General features: G+C 44.5%; 1 protein-coding gene across 3 annotated transcripts in view; it reads left to right on the plus strand.

Annotated features, from left to right (window-relative positions):
• Positions 1–18,153, plus strand: part of LOC119396526 (SH3 domain-containing kinase-binding protein 1) — a 39,834-nt gene that overhangs the window by 13,101 nt on the left and 8,580 nt on the right. For 2 of the 3 annotated variants that reach the window (XM_037663782.2, XM_037663783.2), the window contains exons 4-11: positions 4,895–4,976; positions 7,978–8,162; positions 9,416–9,581; positions 11,443–11,871; positions 12,676–12,794; positions 14,306–14,410; positions 14,607–14,703; positions 17,804–17,994. In XM_037663782.2, the coding sequence (XP_037519710.1) occupies positions 4,895–4,976; positions 7,978–8,162; positions 9,416–9,581; positions 11,443–11,871; positions 12,676–12,794; positions 14,306–14,410; positions 14,607–14,703; positions 17,804–17,994 (1,374 nt within the window). The remainder of the gene's footprint in view (positions 1–4,894; positions 4,977–7,977; positions 8,163–9,415; positions 9,582–11,442; positions 11,872–12,675; positions 12,795–14,305; positions 14,411–14,606; positions 14,704–17,803; positions 17,995–18,153) is intronic. The other variant, XM_037663784.2, reaches the window with a different exon arrangement.

The following is an 18,153-nucleotide window of genomic DNA, read 5'->3' on the forward strand; positions in this document are numbered from 1 at the left end:
TAACTTTCTCACTTTATACACCTTTGGCACATTTTGCATCACAGGTGAAATTGGTCATCACATACGAAAGTTGTAATCACATGCGAATATGGCTAGGTGTATACGAAGTGATCCTTATGTCTGTCTGCACGTGGCAACATCTTCACATCATGCACTACTTACCTGTCTTTGTAGTTGTATGAGTAGATCCCTCTGCATAACCAACAACGTTTTGAAGCACCAAGACGCATGGCATGTGGTACACAGATAAAGGATGGCAACACTGAAACGAGCATGTCCACACAATTTGTCCTCATCCTTGTCACTAATCAGCTGCAGCTACAGACCTCAAACACTGTTGCAGCCACTGGTGCTGTGTGTGCCCCTAGCAGATGACATAGCAGTGTAACCCTATCAGTAATGTATTAACCTGAATAAATTTCTTAACCCATTTACCTCCTGAATTATTTTTCCCAAATTAAAGTTTTTTAGTGCTACGTCAAATCAGTACATTAAGCAAAGACAGAAATCTATTACAAAAAATATTTGTTATTAGAGAAAATAGAGAACCAATGCAGTGAAGTATGGCAGAAATTTGGCTCCCCTACAGTGCTTGCAGTCAGTTTTGCTTGTGGTAGTGTTGTGGAAGCTGTTATTGTGGCATTTTAACACCATCTGTGCATGAGAACGAGAACTGCTAGATGCATGGACTTCGCTCAAATTGTCTTTGATAAAATTGGGACATTTTGCCGCGGACCACGTCAGCTAATCCACAGTAGTGGGTGTGTGAAATGTGTGTGGACATGCTAAGCTCTTCGACGGGAGGTAAAGGGTTAAACTCGATATTATTTCAAGATTGATTTAGCACTGATGTGTGACTGGTGATATTTTCTGCTGCATGGTTGCTTTGTTTTGTTATCATCGTTCATATTTTTTGCACCATCTTGTTAACTTGTAGTTCACCAGTTCACAGCCTGTATCTTAGCTTCAAGGTGCACTACTCTTCTGCATTGCAACACACTGTCACTTAAATTTTAGGTTAGGTATTATATTTTTAAAAGATGGGATTTAATGCGGGCCTAGGATTGTAGGTCGGCAAATTCGCTCATGAGTCTGAGTCTGAGTGAGTCCAGTTGATGAAAATTTTGGTGAGTCTGAGTCCGATGAGCCCTAAGCTCAAAATATATTTCTTAGTGAGTCTGAGTGAGCTGCACATTTTTTCTGACTTATAGTCCTATCTGCTCAACTTAGCTTTACTATCAGCCTTATGTCGGCCCACGTTTATACTCATGTCTATTCACACATACCTCAATGCACTAGCATTCATAAGCCAGCTCAATATATATTGACCAGAGTGAGTTACGGAGGGGGGCAGGGGGGACGTGCCTTGACCCACCTCCCCCCACGCACTCTTTCAGAGTACGTTCTTGATAAAAATGTCTAGTGTGAGTCATCTCTATCAATAAAAATGTCCTTATTAGATTACAAACACTGATAACTCTTATTTGAATGTACGAGATCGAAAGGCACCAAGTAGAGCACCGATTATGCAAGGTATTGGTGTTAAAGAGCATTGAAACCATGGTCGAAGAGGCTAATTATACGCTAACGGATTTATCAGTTAACTCACTAGACTTACTCAGACTCTGATCGAGCCGTGATGCTGAGTCTGAGTGAGTCCAAGTGAGCAATATTTTGGTATTAGTCCGAATAAGTCCGGTTGAGAAAAATTTTAGTGGAGTCCGAGTACGAGTGAGTCTGGTTAGAGTAAAGTTTCGCGAGTCTTAGTCCGAGTGAGCCCTACGGGCAAAATATATTTCATGAGTGAGTCTGAGTGAGCTCCACATTTTTTGCTGACCTATGCCTAGAATTGTCATGAACATTTTGAACACGCAGAGGGCACTGTAACTGTGGAACAGACTACATTTGTTCACAGTATGTTGTTACTAGCGGCACAAAACCAGAGCTTTTTCGTCAAAAATTGTCTTCACAAGAGAAAATTTAAAAGTATTGCACTGTAGTCGTTACAGCGTATGAGATCGTTCAGTGATTAACCTGCATGTTGAAGCACGCGAGACGTCAGTATTAAATATTTTTCTGGCCAAATGTTAGAGATGCGGTGAACATCAGAAATTGTTTTCTAACTTGAAAGCAGCTGTCACTGCTGAGAACCAGTTCACGAGAAATTCTGGAACTTGCAACAATTGTTCGTTTTCCGTCTTTATCTTTGTGGTGACATGCAGTGTCATTCTGGCTGTCATCTTTTAATCAGATAAACTTTTTAGTAGTGAGAATTAAACTAAACTGCATGTGTTACCATTCTATTTTACCATTGATTTCTGAGGCAGATTATCTTGCACTACTGCTTCCAGGAATCCATCAAAATGTATTGAGCAGTGTTTGTGCTCAGTTATGTCGTGTCAGCATGCATCACAGAGGAAATGAGGCACGTGGTTAATAAGTAGCATTAAATTCTTTAAGAACATACGTTACAGTTTCCGATGTTCACCACTATTACGAATTTCTATAAACAAAACTTTTTCTGTGACTACTTTTTATTAACAATTCATGCAGTATTCACTGAAGCACCTCTTATGCTGCATTCAACATTGTTTGCGCATACTACTTTGATAAATAATGTCAACTGATAATCTGCTTGACAGTGGATTTCCTCAGCACATCAGCACATAGACTGTTGAGTCGATATCTGTGGACTGGTTGCACCATTCTTGCATCTCCCCACCTAGCTTCTGCACCCAATCGAAGGAACTGCACTCATCTCTCCACATTATCAATCCCCGCCGCCTTCTGCCACCTCCTTGGTCTCGAACCATGGCCTCCTGTTGACAAAAATTTCATACTTTCAGATTTTCTTTCAACGAGGGTTCAGGCTTTTCAGAAAAAAATTCAAATCTCTTGAGGTGAATATTAACGCAATTTCTGTTGCATTCTTATAGTTGCACTGTCAGTGACGAAAGTTTGTGGATCGTAGCCGGCGTGCGCACGGGGCCTCCCTACTACGTCAATGTAGTAGGGAGGGGGGGCAGCGCCCCCCCCCTCCCTACTACATTGACGTAGTAGGGAGGGGGGGCGCTGCGATGAACCTTTGCCCCCCCCCCCTGATGGGGAACCCTGCACACGCCTATGATCGTAGGGTGTCATGGGCAGAGCTCAGCAGTCTTGTGGACAGGGCGTGCAACCTGGCATTGACAAATCATAATCATGCAGTAAACTTTGTATTTTCAGCTACTGTGGCACATTCTTCAGCGCCAGGCTACACGCTGAAACCACAAAGACATGTTTTACCGGAGTATGCGAGTTCCACAAACTTTTATTCTTGACTGTTTGCTTTGGTGCTAAATGAGTGCTCAGCCATTTAGCAAAGAGAAGAGGAGTATTTGACTGCATAGAATGTTCTTGATTAGCTGCTGGCATTTGGTTACAGGCTTAGCATTGCTGCGTTATGGGATCACGTGCATGTCTGTGAATACATGCACATGCTTCTTACTGCTGAAATTAGAATGTGCTATCCCAGTATGGGCAAATTAAAGGTTGTGAGAGGTATGTGAGGACAAAGCTTTGGATAGCCATAGTCACTAAAAGTCTGATCGGTCTAGGCCACATGGATTGCTCTTCAACCTACCTAGCATATCTTTCACTGTAGCAGTTTCCAGTCTGACACATTAGATACTTTGCTTGCTGTGTGAGACAAGAGATCATGACTTATTCACACCTGTTAGAAAGAAAGGCTGCCACTGATCATATACCGTTTGGATGATTGACTTTCCCCAACAGTCGTTAATCCATCATGAGTGGTAGACCTATAAAGCCAGTGACAGCCGCTGCCACAGCAAATGCCAAGTAGCATTAGATGGCAGAGTGTACAGTGAGGCTTTTCGAGCATGAGGACATCGGGCACACCACTCTTAAAATGATGGATTTGCGTAGTCCAACCCTGGAGTAGTGGCTGGCTGTGTACATCTGTGGCCACATCACTGTCCTGTACTTAGTGTCATTGTTTCTACTATTTTAACCTTCACTGTTAGCACGTACGCAGGCACCACTTAAAGGGAGACTTACAGATAATCAGTGTCAAACCTTGTCAAAGTGTGCTATTCTTGTAGCACTTCTCAATATCTACAAGTACCAAACTGCTACAAACGTACAGCTGTTACTTCAGTCATCTTTTGAGATTGCTGATGGTTTTATGGAAGAAATACTCGGAGTGGATATATATATACAACCTTGCCTGAAATAGAATTCATTTCTCTCACATTGTTATTGTGTCCTCAAATACCTCGCACAACCAGTATGTGCATAAAGTCTCTGTATACTTAAAACTTTATTTGTCACCTGTTGGTTTACCTGATTAAGGCCTGGTGCCGAGGCTAGGTGGAGATTCATGGATGAAATGCAACACTGCCCGGTTTTAAATGCTATGAAAACTTATAGTAGGAGAAGCATGCACAAGTAAGGAACCCTAGGAGGAGGTGATACATATTTTCATGAAGGCGGAAAGGAATGTTTACACATACGCATGCACACACAAAAGAACTCTACTAGATCACAAGTGCAACCGGAATGTGTCGCATGGCATGCCTTAACTTGTCACTTGGTAAAGGACAGTGCTATTTTGATGAAAAGCACTATGGCACCTGTGTGCATGCTCTGGTGTGTGCAAACTCAAACCGCCTGAAAAGAAAAACAGTGGTTTGTTTTTCAGAAAAAAAAAAAGAGCTGCCGACGGGGAGCTCTTGCAGTGACTGCACTCTGCTGAAACCATATTGTAAGCCTCGGTGGTGTTTCCGCCTAGCCTTTCATTGTTGCATGTTGAGGCTCGAGCTAATAATTGTAGCATAGTGCGATAGCTGGGTTTGTGCCGACCAGTGCGTACGAATGTGGAAACCTCTTGCAGGCTTTGGGGCCCTTGAAGAAACCTGCACCCCCTGTGCCATCGGAAACTTCAACAGAAGCCCCAAAGTTGCCTCCCAAGCCAGGTGAGTTTAAACTGCGTTACCGAAGAATGGAATAGTTGAACGATACTTCATTGCATACTCTGCAGCAGGGTGTCAGAAACGAAATGTTTATCGTTTTGGTTTTAGTTTCGTTTCACCGTACAAAGTTCCGCTCAATTTCTGTTCCGGAATGAAAAAAATGTTCTGTACCGGTTCATAACAGTATTTATTTGTAGGCAAAAAACTGAAGTTAAAAGTAATGATAAAAAGCACTGGATTTGTCTCATAAAGGGACACTAAAGAGCAAAACGATTTTTCTCATATTAGTATACTCTTTCACGATACCAAAAACACCACGCTTGCTGCGAGAACACGAGAAGACTCTTAGTAAGCGAGAAAATGCGCAAAAACAAAATGTGGGTGGTGACGCCACCTTGAAGCTTCCGCACCATTCGCCGTGATGTCGCATGTTTTTGACGGCGCCTACTAGGGACTACGTAGTTCCTAATCAGTAAAAATGAAGTACATTGTCTTCTGAGGGGGCGATAGACTCAACATACCAAATGTGGGGTAATTTTGTTGAGCCAATGATGCCAAAATACAATAAATGCACTTTGAAATCCGTGACGTCACTTGGGGAGATTTTGGTGCGAAATTTAAAAATGAAACTTTGAACTTGATTTTCTCCTCTGTAAATAACCTATGATGACAAAATTAATGACATTAGAGTTCTCAGAGCACAATTTATTGATCTAGGCCTATTCATCGTTTCTCTTTAGTGTCCCTTTAAGAAAGTGGGACAGGGGTAAAACACGTTCTTCCCATGTTTTTCAGAGCGGAAGTAACTGTACCACGAATTCCTACCAACTAGCACAAACCAGTACCCTTCAAAGTCATAATAATTATTTTCCCAAAAGTGAATTACGAATTTTTAGAGCAGGCTCAATGCTTTGTGTCAAGGAAGTGAGCACGATCTCAGAAGCAGCACGTCATCGAGTATACTCTCTGATGTGCGAGACCGCTGTGCTGATAAAACAAACTTCCAACGCCGAGAATGCCCTCTCCATGTTGACCTGCGTGACAGGCACACGAAAGTCCACTTGCATTAATATAAACATCTCTGGTTGCCGCTGTTTTCGTTTTTCGCACAATTTCAACACATCTTTACTTTGTAATTCTTGCCTGAGGTACGCGCTAATACTGTACCCTGAGACATGCATTAGTGCTCACATCGCATGACCTTGGTTGTTCCAGATGGCCTAGTTTTCCCGTGAACCGAAAAACGATAAAAACAATTTGGTTACACTCCGGAACTAAATAATACATAAACTTTCGGATATGTTTTCACTCCGGTCAAAATTTTTTTTTTTTTCGTTTTTGGTTTTTGTTCTATTTTGAAAGGATGACCTGAGGTGAGGGGATAAGAAGCAACACTGCATTCGCAACCAATATGGTCACCCCCTGAAAAAGGGACTGAACAAATTCCGAAATGCCGGGTTCATTTCAAAAACAGTGGCTGGGGCTGTTTCAGCTTCTAGGATTGTAGGAGAAGTGTATCACTCCATGAATTCCATGGTAAACTGGCCTTCCACTTGCATTTTTTTTTTACAGACATTTTGCTGTAATACTATTAAAAATATAACCCATATATAATGTTAAGTGAAATTATGTCCTGTTTATACGCTTTGAACTTACGGTAAGTATGTGATATACAGCTCCTGTCACAATTGTCTAGTGTGCAAAGGTTAAACTTGTGTAATAATTTAGACCATGGAAGTGCTTCGCGTTTGTTGATCACATGGTGCATTGTGTCTCGTATAGTGCTGTGAAGTGTGAGTGACACAACTTAGACTGTGCTACATTGGTAGTTAATGCTGTGTTGCATGAACTCAGTTGGATAAGTTTTGTTGATTTCATCACACTTCAGAGTTACCCACTGTAATGCTCTGGGGGGGAGTCTTTTCTGCTGAAATAACACATTACACTATGCAAAGGAGTACTGACACAAAAATTTTCAGTTCTCAAATGAAAGGCCAAGTCCTCAAGAGCCTAGAAAAATGTACTGGCAAGTGTGAGTGCACACTGAAAGAGTAATTACAGTATGTTTTTAAAAGCTAGTTTCGGTTTACACTGTGCCCTGACGTCACAACACTGTATGAGCTTCTTGTCATGTGTTCGCACAGGATATTGTGATGTTTCTATGGGCACTGCGCTCTGTGGCTGTGTTGGTGACGCACAAGCCATCATTTTGAATGTTTTTGGGGATGCACGAGCGGCCATTTTGAATGTTTTGATACCTGACACACAACTAGCCATTCTGGTGCGTGAAGTCACCTGAATTGACACGGTAGCCTGATGTCACGATAATGTCGATGTCAGTAGGTGCACCATGCAAAAATAGACTCTAATGCCAAAATAAAATATATCAGCATTTACTGAGCTTCACACTTGCTCAGAGCCATCTCTGTATACAGGAGATTTGTATAGTTTGAAAGTTGGTGTCAGTACCCTTAAGGAACAATTTTCAGACAAGGCTGTTCGTTAAAAATACTTGTTGCTTGTTCGTTAAAAATACTTGTTGCTGGGCTAATTGATACATTAGTTTGGTTGTTTTAGAGTTGCCACTTGAAACTGCCACAAGTAATCTTTGAGCTCTTTCGCTGATTTGCGATGTCGGAAAATTTCCTAGAGGCACGAAGCTGACATTTCGCAGCTGCCACCTTGTTTATTGTGCACCGCAGAATGTGTGTGAACTTTCTCATGTTTGTTGACTTTCCCTAGCTGAGGTCGCGCGTTCAGCCGTCTCTGCGACACAACTTGCATTTGTCCGGCATTCTTCGATAGCTGCTGCCCTTTATACCAGTAGACCTCGGGCATCCTCGTCAATCTTCCGTTGGCAGAACAATGCATTGTGGGACTATTATATGCACAAGTTCTGCTAGGCTTCTTAGTTAGAACAGACTCTCTTTGTTTCGGGCAGCTGCAAAGAGTGCAGGTTTTGTGCCTGTGCTGCTCTGAGGCTTCCACATCTGTCTTTCTGCAGTACGGGAGCAGGCCAAGGTGCTGTACGCGTACGAGGCGCAGAACGATGACGAGCTGACGATCAAGGAAGGGGATGTGATCGTAATTTTGACAAAGGAAGTGGAAGACAAAGGCTGGTGGAAAGGGGAGCTCAATGGCAGAGTCGGCGTGTTCCCGGACAATTTCGTCAAGCTCATAAAGGAGGAGGTGAGACAGTGGCCCTGCGAAAGCCTGCTGACCGCTGCATTGTTGTACGATACTCGTATAGAAAATTTTGCCCTATTGCTCGTGTGAATGTTTCACTTTCGTGTTCATTGTATTCTTGCATGTCACTTGTTTTCTTTCCTCTTTTTTTTTTTCCTTTTTTTTTTTGGCTGAGCCTTGATTGCATCCATCCTATATCTTAGCGACTACAGCATTGCACTTCTAAGCATGAGCGAGTAGGTTCAATTCCTGCTACGGTGGCCATAGCTCAATGGAGGTAAAATGCAGGCTTTGTGTACTTAGATTTTAGTGACGCATGTTAAGGAGTCCTCATATGGTCAGAATTAATTCAAAGCACCCTTTTGCAGTGGGCCTCATAATCATAGTGTGGATTTAGCACTCAATACCACAGATTATAACATTTTTTAAAATTAAGAGCTGGGACGGTACGTCAGTGCAAGAACGCAGTTTATCCTTTGCTTGGGCCTGCCATGGTGGCCTTGCGACTATGGCGTCGCTCTGCTAAGCATGGAGGTCATGTGTTCAATTCCCAGCCGGTGCGGCCTCATTTTAATCGGTGTGGAATGAAAAAAAAAAAAACCGGTGCACTTACAGTGTGGAATGCGAAAAAAGAAAAAATACCGGTGTGCTTACGTTACCGAACACCGGGCAATCGAAATTAATCTGATATCCCCCCATAACGGTGCACCTTGTAATCATATGTTCATTTGAACACATAAAAAGTCTAGAATTTAACTCTCAGATTTCAGTGGCGCTGTTTTACGTGAAAAACCCGCCGCCGGCAAGCGTATAGAAATGTGGCCTTCAAAGGTGCGCCAGTCACATGCGTATTTGTATGAGCCGTTTTCCAATAATTGATGCTCTCTCGATCGTGGGCCTCTTTACGATATGGCAATCTGATCTTTTTTATTGTGACAACGTGACTTGTCATTTCACGTTGTCACATTTCATTGTTATAAAAGCTCAGCGCCAGTGCTTGTCTCGTCTATCTTCCTGGATATGAACGCATGACCGTCATTGTTGCCTGTAGCAACTGAAGCGTTGTGCTGCTAAGCACGTGGATGAAGGTCTAATTCCCAGCATGGAGGAAGGAAACAGTTAGGAGGGAGCATTGTGTGATGCGATAGAATAAAACACAGGCACGCACACGCCACGCTTCGCTTGCCCCCATTTTCCCGATAGGGCAGGGGCTTCTGAATTTTTTTGAAAAATCTTATTGTGTGCATGGTGCCCAGGTTCCGCAGCCTGTAAAACCTGAGCGGCCGGAGAAGCCCCCGGGAGGCAAGATGGCGGGCAAGCCCGACCTGCCCGACAAGCCTGCCTTCCAGGAGTATGGCAACAGCTCGGACCGGCCCATCTCCAAAGTGCCTCCTTTTAAGCCTTCCGAAATTTCTAAGAAAGGTGAGTGTTTCCTTCATCACCCGCGAGGTTTGCATTCCTTACCTACGTCTGTTCTGCTTGCGTAAGAGAAAGGCGTCCACAGCATTCTTACATTTCTTCGAACTTGCAATGGAAGTTGCTTTGTAAATGTTGCGGTGAATTTCCTAAACGCTGCTCATTGTGATTAAGGGAACACTGAAGAGAAAATTCACTTGTATTAGCAAATTACCGTTCTGTAGCACTGAAAACATAGCTCTTACCTTGAGAAGATTCTTGGTAAGCAAGAAAATGTGCAAGAAAAAAATGCACGTGGCACCGCTGCTTTGACATTCTGGCACCAACTCTCAGCAGCATCACAGGTTTTAACAGTGCCTGCTGGGGCTTACGCCATCATTTATCCACAAAAATGAGCTAGGTATTGTTTTGAGGGGGCCTAGAGACCTAAAGTGGCGACTTTCAGAAAACTTTTATTGAGCCAAATGGGACCATAATACGGAAAAAAATGCCTTGAAATCTCTGACACGCTTATGTTCTAGTGCTGGTGTTTCTGTGCGAAATTCAGAAATTAAAGACGCACCTTCTTGTTCTCTTCTAATAGTAGCGTAGTTAACAATAGACCACTTAAAGAATAAGTTATCAGTGTAAGCTGATTAGTGTTTTGTTTCAGTGTCCCCTTAATGCCCCACTGTTCGCATGATCTTGCATTGAGACCGGTATTGTGAAGAAGAGGCTGCTATAACAGGACACTTTGTCTGATTCACGGGTGTTTTCCTCTGCACTGCACATTTAGCTAACCAAAGCGGCACTGTTCATAGTTACCACGACAGCATGCACTTGCCGTGGTTTGTCTTTTGCACTTAGCTTCATCATGAGAGCTGTGTCTATCTTAAGAAAAGCAAACTCTTCCTGTTAACGCTGATCGTAGAAATGACTATGCTGCCATTAGCTTGGCAAGTCACCTCATGCCAATTAATTTTATTGTGTTAGCTACAGTCATGAATGGTTAGGTATAAATAGAATATTAGCTTTACAGTAACAAATATCGTTCATTAGGACATTAGGTGTGCGAATGCATTTCGTTGGCCTTCATGTTCTATTGTTTGTGCACATATCCTGCAGTTCCTGCAGTGACATGCCTCGGTTTCTGTAGATGCCGTATTGATGTAGCCAGACTAAGAGCAGTATAAAATGTCGTGGTATTCATAAAGCTTTTCATGGAAAGTTGAGTGCAGTGTCCTTCCTAAGGGGAAATTTCTGTTCTCTATGGAGGCTTTTAAGAATATTTATTCTTTTGATATTATTTTTGTGTTGGTGTATTGTGCACTCTATCACATGAGAAAGAATAGTGGAGCACCCTTGGCTCTGTTAATTATGAAGCATTACATGGTGAGTGCATATTGAAGCGACAGTACACCTGGTTGATCACTAATGAGATTATTCTTTTTGAAAACACAACAAAAACCTTGATGATACAAATCTCATGGGCGAGATATTGGCACCATCAAAATTCGTGCCATCAAAGTTTCTTGCGACGGCCAAAAGGATTTTTGATGTGCACGGACTGTGAACATTGCCCCCGAGGCAGCCATGCTGACTGCCCATATCTTTCGCGTCTCTGAGTCTTTTGATTACGTAACCTACGACACTAGATGGTAAGATATGGTGTAATCTTGTGGGAAGTCGTCTTGTAGAAGCATGCAAACAATTATACAAAGGCATCGACAGGCCACTCTACAGATGTAGATGACGATGGGAAGGTGAACCTGGAATCTCAGAACAAAAATTATACTTAGTTACTGTGTTTGTGCTAGTCTCCATGAAAGAGAGGTCAGTAGTTCACTCCTGCTCTAGTAGGGGCCTCACCAGCACTCTATCACCACAGCACCATCATTGGCCAGCGCAGCAGCGGCGGAAGAGAAAGGCAAGGCACCTGCCCCTCCCCCTGCCACCTGCTTGGCGGCAGCCAAGAAGCCCTTTGTCCTGCAGTCTCCACCCACCTCGGCCAGTCCCGCCCCCAAGAAGCCCCCGCCCCAGTGGCCTTCCCTGGATGCAGACGTGCCTCCTCCCTCGTCCCCACCCCCTCTGCCACCTTCCAGCCCCACCCCCACTGCCACGCCCACTTCCACCCCTGCCCTGCCCTCGGTTGCACCTCCCTTGTTGGCCGCTAGGAGAACTGAAGGGCTAACGAAAGAGGCCGCTCCTGCGCCTGCCCCAGTGTATGCCCAAGTGAGGCGAATTACGGCCAACGGAGTTGCAGACTCCAAGGAGTCTCAGTCGTCAGTGGCCTCGTCCAGCAAGGAAGAGTACTCTGGTAAACAAAGGTCCTTGCCCTTCTTTCTGTTGCCAGTAAACCTGCCCGCGCGCATGAGCTTGTGTGAGGTTCCTCTATTCTAGGAGCAGCCTCTGTCTTTCGCCTCTCCTTGTGAGTGTTGCTGCTCCGCTTTGCTGCTGGTAATCATTGCTTGCTTTCCAGTGTCATTGGGCACTTTGGCCATAACTTCCTTCACTATTAAACAGCTATAACCGTCTGTGATTGCCTTTTGGACTCTTCAATTATTGAAGCTGTCGTGTCTCTTCGAGTTCCCTCTTTCTCTTTTCCTGTGCTTCCAACTTTCATCTGTCACTCACTCACTTTTCTCTGTCTTGCTCTCTGTTGCCTGGATATGCTGCTCTCACTTGGTCTGGGCGTCAGTCTGCTGGGCTTATCATGTGTAAGGCATGCAGTGCTGGGTTTTCTCAATGGGCTTGGTATTGTCCTTCAAGAACGTTCACCCTCACCCGTCTTGCCTAGTTGCATTTTTCTTCAAATCGGCAAAGGAATCACTTATTTTCGTTGGCGTTCTCTATTTCTTAATTTTTTTACGCTCTTTGTGTTACCTTCTCTCAGAGCAATTGTTATTTGAACAAGCATCCAGTCCTGTCTAGTTCTTTGACTGCATTTGTAGCGACAATTTTTTTTTTTGCTTCTTATAACTTGCACAAAATGGTTTGAGGGCACTCTAGACATACATATGTATTTGGAAAAGCTAGCTAAAACTTCATTTTGAGCATTTGGCTTGGTTGCATCAGTTATGGTTTAATTTGATGTGGGGGGAACGCACACTGCACATTTCAGAAGCGACATTTGACAGCATCGAGCCCTCAGAGAACAAGCTGAACCACCCCACTGCCAACCGTGTGCGACCTCCCATGAACAGGAGGCCTCCCTCTCATATAACAATCGTCAAGGAAAACGTAAGTGAATGACCACTTGGCCACACTAGTCATTTCAGTACACAACCTTGTATTGCATGGTCATGTTGGTCCTTTGTCATTTTGGAAAATACATTGCTTGTGTTCAACGGTTTAACGTTTGAGGTTTAACGTTTGAAAGCATGGAGGTAAAACACAGAGCACCAGATAATGGTTTTGAGGGATGTTGTGGGTGTTGCCACTCTAATGCTGTTGAGGTCGGAAAGGCCTGCAAAATGACCTTAAGGGCTGCTCACTAGGTTTGGCCATAGCAGATGACTGCTGCGCGTACTAGATTATGCAAGAATGATCTCGTCTGCAATGGCTGCAAAGCAGGCACGTCAGATGTCAGACAGTGTGTCTCTTGAGCAGTAAACAGAATTGCCTCGAGAGGAAGTGCGCTCAGGTCTTTGTAATTCCAACTACTTTTGGGCCGTGCATCACTGCGAAACTTTGCAGGCATGATCATCACCCCATGATCTAGGCACCGTGCTTGACTGTTTGTTATGGCCAGACCTGATGAGAGAGGCTCTGTCTTAACAATTAAGGGATTATCCATCTATAAATTCACTCATTAAGAATCTCAGTTTGAAAGCTGGTTCATTTCCTTGGTGCCTTTACTGACTTCATAGCTGGCTTCGTCTAGTTGATGCTAAATATCAGGCTGCTTCGTTTTTCTCCATTCTTCTCAGGCTTTGCAACAGCAGGTATCCTTGGCAGCATGTGAACTTTTTTGCATTGGTTTGTTGCGCTTCAAGTGCATTCTTTTGCTTCAGTACTAGGCTTGTGCGAATGTTCGAGCACTTCGAATATTCGAACGAATAATACAGTATTCGAATTCGCTTCGATTCGAATTTAAATTATTGAAAAATTCGAAGTATTCGAAAGGAACAAATAGGTGTATATTAATCTGTTTGTAACACCCCCCCCCCCCTGTAAAGGTGGTTTCACTGCAGTGGAGGGGTGCTATACCGTGAGTACACCTTTCCAGGGAAAATCCGCACTGCCGCGAAGCCCCACTTCAAGATTAAATGAACATATTACCCTCACATCGATTCATCATTTTCTAAGTTTAAAAACTTGTTGTACCAGCTTATATGCTCCAAGTGTTGTAAATTTTAAAACGTAACATACTTTACAGGTTATCACTTGCATTCTACCGAAAGCCAAATCCTGCTACTATTCAAAGTTGCTTCCACTTCCTTTGAACCAAAAAGAATGACATTTGCACATGCCTTGTTACAATTAAAAAAAAAACGTTGTGCAGGTTGGTTGGGTCATGACAAATATGCTCGTTTTTCTTTATAATGTGTGATATATACTATTCGAATTCGATTCGATATTATTCGACCAAAATCACTATTCGCTTCGAACCTAAAATTTACTATTCGCACAAGCCTATTCAGTACTAACAGCAAGAAGCTTAAGGACAGTGCAATTTAAAATGCTTTGGATGATAGCACCTTGTCCATGGTAGTTCATGGTTACCCCTGCTTTTCTATATCTCTGCACAGGGCAATGAACCGAGCGAGCAGCAGCCAGCTTGGATGAAGGATCTTGGAAAGAGGCACCAGGCCAAATTCTCTAGTCAGCCTACGTTTGAGGGCAAGGACGTGAAGGTGAGAATTCTATGAGGCGAATATGCCCTGCCTGTGTGTCCTGTGCATTTGAGTGATTACAGTTATGAAGTACTCTATTGCTCGCACATGACAAGCCCGACAGGTCAATGCCTTCTTTTCATCAGAAATTCAAAGAAAGCCAACCTTGTCCCTAGGTACGATACTGCATCAGTAACCTTGCATGATTTGTGTCCAGATTGCTGGCAGCCCAGAAAAGGAGCTCCCAAGTAGAGTGTATCCACAGAAATCGCCACCTTCTGCACACAAGCCCCTGGCCGGTTCCGTCAGAGAAGGTAGGCAGGAACATTTTTTCAGCAAAGCTTGTTATAACTCTCAGACTTTGGCGGCAGTGTAATACGCAAAAAACCCGGCGCCGGCGAGCGTGCAGAAATGTGGCCCTCGATAGCGCGCCAGTAACAAAGGTATTTGTATGGACCGTTTTCCAATAATTGATGCTCTCTCGACTGTGGGCTTGTCGGGGATCAGCCGTTTCTAATATGGCATTCTGATCTTTTATCGAGCCGACTTGTCATTTCACGTTGCCACATTTCATTGTTGCCTGGGTATGAATGCATGACCATCGTTGCCTGTAGCAACGGAAGTGTTGTTTTGCAAAGCGTGTGGACGAAGGTTCAATTCTCAGCATGGAGGAAGGAAACAGGAGGGAGCATTGCGTAGTGGGATGGAAAGAAAGAAAAGTAGTGCGTCAGGCACGCACATGCCAAGCTTCGCTTCCCCCATATTTCCGATAGAGCAAGGGCCCCTGTTTCTTTCTTTTTTTCTTTTTCTTTTTTTTTGTATATAGCAATAGTAATTGTAAGGAGACCAATTTTCGTAGGGAGGCGCAAATTTTTTCTGTTGCCAATGCCGTGATGTTTCCTACAAAGTCCAAGTATGACAAGGCCTTGTCGTACCCTGTGAGCCATATACTAGTAGGTGTTAGGATGTGCTAAGAACAATGGTTGCCTGGTAAGCACAGTGTTCCCTGGTGCCCACTGTTCATGATAATTTGGTCAGGCATAGAGGAGGTTTGGGGCATACGCTTTTTGGATTGGGCCACAGAATCAGGATGAAAAACAGAGAAAGTGCTGGGGAGGAGGAAGGACGTTTACCTTTGTCTATCATGTATGTTTCACGTTGTACAGTAAAACCTCGTTAATTCGAAGGCCTCGGGACCGAGAAAAATATCCCAATTAAGCGGGATTCCCAATTATCCGAAACAACGCGAAATCAAAGAAATCAGCCAGAAAACGTGATGTACGGAAGTCACACCTTTATTGTGGCAAGTCAGCCTACTTGGAGAAAAATTCCTCCATGCATGACTGACGCGTTTGGTAGTTCCCAGCACTGAAAGTCATATTTTCCAGCCTGTCAATGAGGCGCAGCATCTCAGCCTCGCCGCCGTTGCACTCGACGAAGCTGCGCACAACACTCAAGGCATCGATGACATCCGCCAAAGGGGGTGCTCGGGAGGGCTCGTCATCGCTGTCAACATTAGAGGCCGAATCGGTCGATCTCGCAGCTATCTCGCTGTCGATGTCGGCGTAACACGTCTGCACTGTGCACTCGACATTTGCGTACTCGGAGAATCCGATTGGAGTGCACTCCTCGTCCGCGTGCAAAGCCTCATATCGAGCGCAGAGAGTCTCCCCTTCTTCATCAAACGGGCAAGTGACAGCGGTGACAGCAAACTCAGCGGAGGTTGCCTCTTCTTTCACAAAACCGGCGTGCTCAAAACACCGTCGAATAACGGTGGCCTCCACCTGCCTCCATGAAGACACTCAAGCGGAGACAGGAGACAAATGGAGCAGTCGCACCGAATCGCACAATGCTCACCAGCCGACATCCAAATGGCACAAAGACTCCACAAAACATTCACTTCGCTAGAGTGGCTAACATCGCTGTTGAGATGATGATGATCATGATCGCAACCGCACGCATCGCCGCCTGGCAATTGCTAAAACATGGCGTCTACGACGTATTTCCGGTAAAAAAAAACATGGCCTTCGAGATCCGTACATCAAAAAAAAAAATGCATGTTTTAGTTACAGCCTCCGAGATTCGCAACACCCTTTGCATATCTTGGAAGTCGCGGCCAAGTGTGCCAATTAACCGGGAAGTCGCAGACTGGCCGCACCAATTATCCGGTTAAATTTACATGTAAAAATTTGGGACCGCGCAAATAATACAAATTATCCGGGATTCCCAATTAACCGAGTACAAATTACCGAGGTTTTACTGTACTTCTCTCAGCATATATCTGCCCCCATCATTCTTCCCTTAACAAACTCCCACGAACGGACATGACGTGGCACAGTGTGCATTCACACAAGATGCTTCGTGCATTTTGCTTGACACCATGAAAGGTGTAGCGCAAGGACATAAACATTGGATGAGCTTATGTAGTAAAAAGCACTATACATCACAGGTGAAAGCATGGCATAGGGGGGTGATAAGAGTACTCATTAAATGGAACCTGAAGGCAACGGGAATATTTTCCATTTAACAGGAGTGTCGTCTACTGGGAACGTTGTGTATTATTGCGGCAGACAAATGCAAAGCCAGCCAAATCACATGTAGCTTTTCCGTTTAAAGGGGTCATGAACCACTTTTCCAAGCAATGATCTAATAACCTCAGTGTCGGAGTTTACTGCCTCCTGAATCGATTGCCGCAATAATTTCTCGAATCCGTCAAGAATGAGCGGAGTTACGGGGGTTTGGCGCACGCTCTCAGCGCTTTCTCTCCTCTTTTTCTCATCCCGACGAGCGCACTGGAAGCTAGACAGGGAGGGATGGCACGAGGGAAAGAAGTTACGTCAGCACGCGTCGTGAAACGCGATCGCTCTCCCATTGTGATTCGTGTGCACGAGTGTGGCTACCATGTAAAGTTAGCAGATTGAGGAGTGCGGCGCCGGCAAGTGGCGGCACCCCGTGGCAAGACGCGCATCTGATCTGAACGCCGCTCTCGATTTATGTCGGCTATCGGCCAATGAGGATGCTATGTCTTTTGCGACACGGAGAAACAGATACGCGACGTCAACTGACCCCCACCAACGAGAGTGAGAACTGGCCTCTGTTTGAAAAGAGAGCACCTGAGAAAACAGCAACGTTGCACTTCGCTTGCAGCCTTTACGCGGCGCGCACAACTGCAATATATTTGGCTGAGCAGTTCATAGCCGTGTCAGCTTTCCGCAGGATGTGTTTTTTCAACAAGCCCAAGGGGTGCTTTATGACCCTTTCAAGTGATTTTCGTTTAATAAGTTTCTATTGTGAGAGGAATGGAACACGTGTAGGACTGTTGCAGGACGATGCTACAAGACCACTGCGTGTGCATTGTTAATGGGCACCACTGTTAATGTGCACGCCCATTTTGGTTCTGACATTGCTGTGCAGAATCAGCTGTGCTGTCTCGTAGCCCCATTACGAAGGAGTCCCCAGCGGTGACGGCAGCACCTGTAATCCTGCGGAGCCAGAAGGGCCTGTGCTCAGCTGAAGGCGACGCTGTACAGGAACTCAAGAATGAGCTCAAGGTGCTCCGCGAGAACTTCGTTCCCAAGGAGGAGCTTACCAGCCTCCAGCAGCAGGTGAGGCACCTTGTCTACTAGGCTTGAGGCGAGCAGAAAATTGGGCGAGATGGATTTGATTCATTGCAGCGAGTAGTGTGAACGACGAAGGTTGATAAAGAAATGTGCCGGACCCTGTGTTCATTCCGCATTTTTCTTTCTGCGTCTTCGCTAATCGCA

The sequence above is a fragment of the Rhipicephalus sanguineus genome, chromosome 6 (assembly GCF_013339695.2).
Source record: "Rhipicephalus sanguineus isolate Rsan-2018 chromosome 6, BIME_Rsan_1.4, whole genome shotgun sequence".
Lineage (NCBI taxonomy): Eukaryota > Metazoa > Arthropoda > Arachnida > Ixodida > Ixodidae > Rhipicephalus > Rhipicephalus sanguineus.